General features: G+C 41.0%; 1 protein-coding gene across 1 annotated transcript; it reads left to right on the top strand.

The window, feature by feature from the left end:
- The first annotated feature begins 207 nt into the window (after positions 1 to 207).
- LOC138882772 (uncharacterized) lies at positions 208 to 3,354 on the top strand. The gene is made up of 3 exons (XM_070163403.1): positions 208 to 555; positions 640 to 1,075; positions 3,197 to 3,354. Exons 1-3 carry the CDS (start codon positions 208 to 210, stop codon positions 3,352 to 3,354), a joined length of 942 nt encoding a protein of 313 aa, XP_070019504.1.
- The last annotated feature ends 1,607 nt before the right edge of the window (positions 3,355 to 4,961 follow it).

Here is a 4,961-nt window from a genome sequence, read left to right on the forward strand (position 1 = left end):
AAGTACACTCACCTAGAAAGGACATGTTGCGCCCTAACTTGGGTGGCACAAAAATTGAAACATTATTTGTCATCCTACACTACTTACCTCATTTCGCGCTTGGATCCATTGAAGTATATCTTTTAGAAGCCTATGCCGACAGGGAGACTTGCGAAGTGGCAGATATTGCTCACAGAATTTGACATCATGTATGTGACTTAGACCGCGATGAAAGCCCAAGCATTGGCTGATCATTTGACCAAAAACCCGGTCAATGAAGATTACGAGCCATTGAGAACTTATTTTCCCGATGAAGAAGTGATGCATGTCGATGAACTAGAACAGGCCGAAAAACTAGGTTGGAAACTTTTCTTTGATGGGGCTGCTAACATGAAAGGAGTGGGGATAAGAGTCGTGCTTATTTTTGAAGCAGGGCATCACTATCCTGTTATAACTCAACTTCGTTTCTATTGTACCAACAATATGGCTGAGTACGAAGCATGCATTTTGGATTTAAGGCTAGCTGCAGACATGGATGTCCAGGAAGTCTTGGTGTTGGGATACTCGGATCTTCTGGTACACCAAATTCAAGGAGAATAGGAAACACGATATTTGAAGCTCATACCGTACCGACAATGTTTACATGATCTTTGTCAACAGTTTCGATCAGTGGAGTTCAGGCATATTCCGAGGGTCCATAACGAGGTCGCCGATGCTTTGGCTACCCTGGCGTCAATGTTGCACCATCCGGACAAAGCTTATGTCGATCCTCTGCATATTCAAGTACGAGATCAGCATGCTTACTACAACATGATTGAAGAAGAGCTTGATGGCAAACCGTGGTTTCATGATATCCAAGAGTACATCAGAATGGGGATATATCCAGTAGCCACGGGGGATCAGAAGAGAACAATTCGATGGCTGGCAAGTAAATTCTTCTTAAGTGGAGGAGTTTTGTATAAAAGACCACCAGACCTTGGATTGTTAAGATGCATAGATGTTAGACAAGCTACGACTGTCATGAACGAAGTATATTCAGGAGTTTGCAGACCACATATGAGCGGGTATGTGCTGGCAAAGAAAATTCTCCGAGAAGGTTATTATTGGCTCACCATGGAGCGAGATTGTATCCGTTTTGTGCGCAAATGTCATCAATGATAGATACACGGAGATTTGATTCATTCTCCACCATCGGAATTGCACACGATGTCGGCACCATGGCCCTTCATTGCTTGGGGCATGGATATCATTGGACCAATTGAGCCAGTAGCATCCAACGGGCATAGATTCATTCTAGCCATTGATTATTTCACCAAGTGGGTTGAGGCCAAAAATTTCAAATTAGTGACCAAGAAAGCAGTGGTCGATTTTGTCCACTCAAATATCATCTGTCGATTCGACATCCCAAAGGTGATCATCACGGATAATGGTACTAATATTAACAGTAAATTGATGGAAGAGGTATGCCAATAGTTTAAAATTACACATCGCAATTCTACCCATATCGTCCCAAGGCGAATGGAGCAGTTGAGGCCGCCAACAAAAACATAAAGAAGATACTTCGGAAAATGGTAGAAAGTTCCAGGCAATGGTATGAAAAATTACCGTTTGCGTTGCTGGGCTATCGCACTACTGTGCGTACTTCAGTAGGTGCGACTCCTTATTTGTTGGTATATGGAACTGAAGCAGTAATACCTGCAGAAGTTGAAATCCCGTCCCTTCGGATTATCGCTGAGGCTGAAATCGATGATAATGAGTGGGTCAAGACCCGTTTGGAGCAGTTGAATTTGATTGATGAAAAAAGTTAGCAGCAGCGTGTCATGGCCAGTTGTATCAAAAGAGAATGACAAGAGCATACAACAAAAAGGTACGTCCCAGGAAGATTGAAGTGGGCCAGTAGGTGCTGAAACGTATCCTTCCACACCAGGTTGAAGCGAAAGGCAAGTTCGCCCTAAATTGGCAAGGGCCATTCGTTGTGACCAGAGTATTGTCCAATGGTACTTTATGTTTAACGGATATCGAAGGAAAAAGCATAGACATGGCTATCAATTCTGATACAGTAAAAAGATATTATGTATGATTTCTTTTGTTATAACTGTTGATTGTTTGTATTTGGCATTATTTCAAAAATTAGAATGACGAAGGAAATTTGTTCTGCTATCTAAACACTTCACCCTTCGTTCCCCTTTTTTGAGCCTTATTTGTTTCTTTCATACCCCTCTTTTGGAATCAATAAAAAAAAAGAAAAGAAAAGAAGTGAAAAGAGAAAGTATAACAACAAGGAAATTCAGGTGTAAACTACGTTTGACCTGATTCCTGTTAAAGGATACATAGGCAGCCTCACGGCTCGGTCATAGTAAAATAAAATATCCAAAGATCCCCAAGCAAGAAACTGGGGCAGAAGTTGTACTTGTAATAAGAAATGTGATTCCAAGAGTTGTAATTTTAAACCCGTGTCGAAATTGCTTTGAGCCTTTGATACCCTTTCTTTCTAACCCCATCCAAAACCCACATTACGGTCCAAAGAAAGACCTTTTGATCAGTCTCTGAGAGATACCAAGTCGAGCAATGTACAAAGAATTCATATCAGGGGCAACACTCCAGTTTAAGTAAGAAAAATCAAAAAATGAGAGAGTCTTATTGGTGAAAACCCTCATGGGAACCATGAGGCGACGAAAGCTGAGAGAAAATAAAAATGAGAGAGTTTTATTGGTGAAAACCTTCATGGGCACCATCAGGCGACAAGTAATTGAGGAATCAACAAATGAGAGAGGTTTGTCGGTGAAAACCCTTCAGGGCACTGCAAGTCGAACGAGGTCCGTAAGTTGGCAGAAAGTAAAATTGGGTTGTGGAAATCTTGGAGAACAAAGTAAAACAATTGGAAAGGAGATTGGTTAAATAGACTGGGCTGATTAATCCAAATGCATACCATGATCATTGGTGCCGGTGATTCCGCTCAGATAAGTCCCTTTTCCTGTCTCCAATAGTCATCCAAATTTGGATTCTTTTCTTTATTCTCAAAATCCTTGCATTTCATAGCTGTTAAATTTACTTCTCTAAAGCTCTACCAAGTTTATCCTTGTAAGAAGGAATTTCAAAGCTTACTACCAGTTTCGGAATTGCACAAAGCAAAATGCAGCTTGAACATGCCAAAGATGATATGATGAAAAATGGGACCTATGGCGTAAGCAAAAGTTAAAACTGTGGAATGGTTCAGTAATGTCGTGGGAGATGTACGGTTTCAGGCAGAAAGGTCAAGAGGGGAAAATAGCAGTTGGGATCTTGCAGTTAAGGATCAGTCAGAAGGTCAAAACAATCTTTTTCGATCAGTTCAAGGTAGTTGGAAAACCACCTCCAACAAGAATGCCACGATGAACCACCACGTTTTAAACTGACGAAATTTTCTTTGATTTGAAACAGAGGCAAAAATGGCATTTGTTTTGGGAAATCATCCGTAGGAAGAGTAAGTACCAGGCAGAATTGATCGCGCAAATTCTCAGGACCCTCCTGGAAAATAGGACTTAGTTTAAAATTCAAAATAATCATGAGTAGCGGAAGTTGGCATGAGTGCACCCTAGAAGATTATAAGTGGAACTTTGAAGTTTGTATGTTTGAGATACACTTTGGACATTACCCCAAGAGAACAAAAATTCTGACTTTTCTTCTTTCCCAGATTAATGATTATGATTTTCTGTTTCCTCAACATTTTCCCCAAGCAGAAACGCCATCTTTTTCCGCCTTTTCCAAATTTAGTCGGAAATTTTCAGGACCCTCATGTAAAATGGGACCTAGTTTTAAAAAAAAAAATCAAAACAATCATAAGTAGCACGAATATACCCCAGGGAATATAAGTTGGTTTCAAAGTTTGCATGTCTAAGATAGGATGTAATTAGGAGTTTTCAGGACTCTCCTGGATAATGGGATTGCTTTAAGACCCTCTTAGATAACAAGATTTAGTGGAAGTCACACCTTTAGAAGATATAACTTAGATTTAAAATTGTCGTTTAGGTAAGAATTGTCAGGACCCCCTGGATAATGGGACCTAGATTTTGAATTCTTAGTAATATTTGGTAATATGATTCAGTTTAACACTCACATATGTGCCCAACCTCCAAACGGGGGTAGAAAGTTTTCTTTGTTTTATCTATTTTATTGAAGTCAGGAGCCCGCCCGGAGAGCAGGGAATACTTTCAAGCACAACAATCAGGAGCCCACCTGGAGAGCAGGTAATACATTCAAGTTCAGCAGTCAGGAGCCCGCCTGAAAAGCAGGGAATACATTTCAAGTTAGCAGTCAGGAGCCCGCCTGGAGAGCAGGGAATACATTCAAGTTCAGCAGTTAGGAGCCCGCCTAGAGAACAAGGGAGTACAATTCAAGTTTTAGTTTTCAAGTTCTTATTGATATTTGGTAATGTGATTCGTTTTACACTTACATATGTTCCGAGATTCCCAAACTGGGGCAGGAAAATTTCCTTTGTTTTCGTCTATTTTGGTTGAATTCAGGAGCCCGCCTGAAGAGCAGGGAATACTTTTCAAGTTAGCAGTCAGGAGCCCGCCTGGAGAGCAAGGAATACATTTCAAGTCTAGTAATCAGGTACTCTCTTGGAGAACAGGGAGAAGCAGTTCAAGTTTAGCAGTCAGGAGCCCGCCTGGAGAGCAGGGAATACATTTCAAGTCTAGCAATTAGGTACTCGCTTGGAGAATAGGGAGACGCAGTTCAAGTTTAGCAGTCAGGAGCTCGCCTGGGGAGCAGGGAATACACGTCTTTACATTTTTCAAGTTTTGAAGTTGGGAGCCCGCCCATATAACAGAAGAATACATTGAAGTTTGAAGTCAGTAAAGCGGAGGGTTACAACAAAAATCCCCAACAGAAATCAGAAGAAGACCACAAGTCGAGCCAGAAGTAAAGAAACAGCGGAGGAAGCACAAATCGACAAGGCAACATCAGTCACAAGATCAAGTTTGGAAATAAATCTTTGTAAA

Source organism: Nicotiana sylvestris, chromosome 12 (genome assembly GCF_000393655.2).
Source record: "Nicotiana sylvestris chromosome 12, ASM39365v2, whole genome shotgun sequence".
Classification (NCBI taxonomy): Eukaryota; Viridiplantae; Streptophyta; class Magnoliopsida; order Solanales; family Solanaceae; genus Nicotiana; species Nicotiana sylvestris.

Excerpts from the sequence above, each read along its gene's own strand:
- LOC138882772 (XM_070163403.1), top strand. The coding sequence starts at position 208 with ATGAAAGCCCAAGCATTGGCTGATCATTTGACCAAAAACCCGGTCAAT. Across the intron at positions 556-639 it reads TGGGATACTCGGATCTTCTG|TTTCGATCAGTGGAGTTCAG; the intron begins GTACACCAAATT and ends CTTTGTCAACAG. Across the intron at positions 1,076-3,196 it reads AAAGAAAATTCTCCGAGAAG|TAATGTCGTGGGAGATGTAC; the intron begins GTTATTATTGGC and ends GGAATGGTTCAG.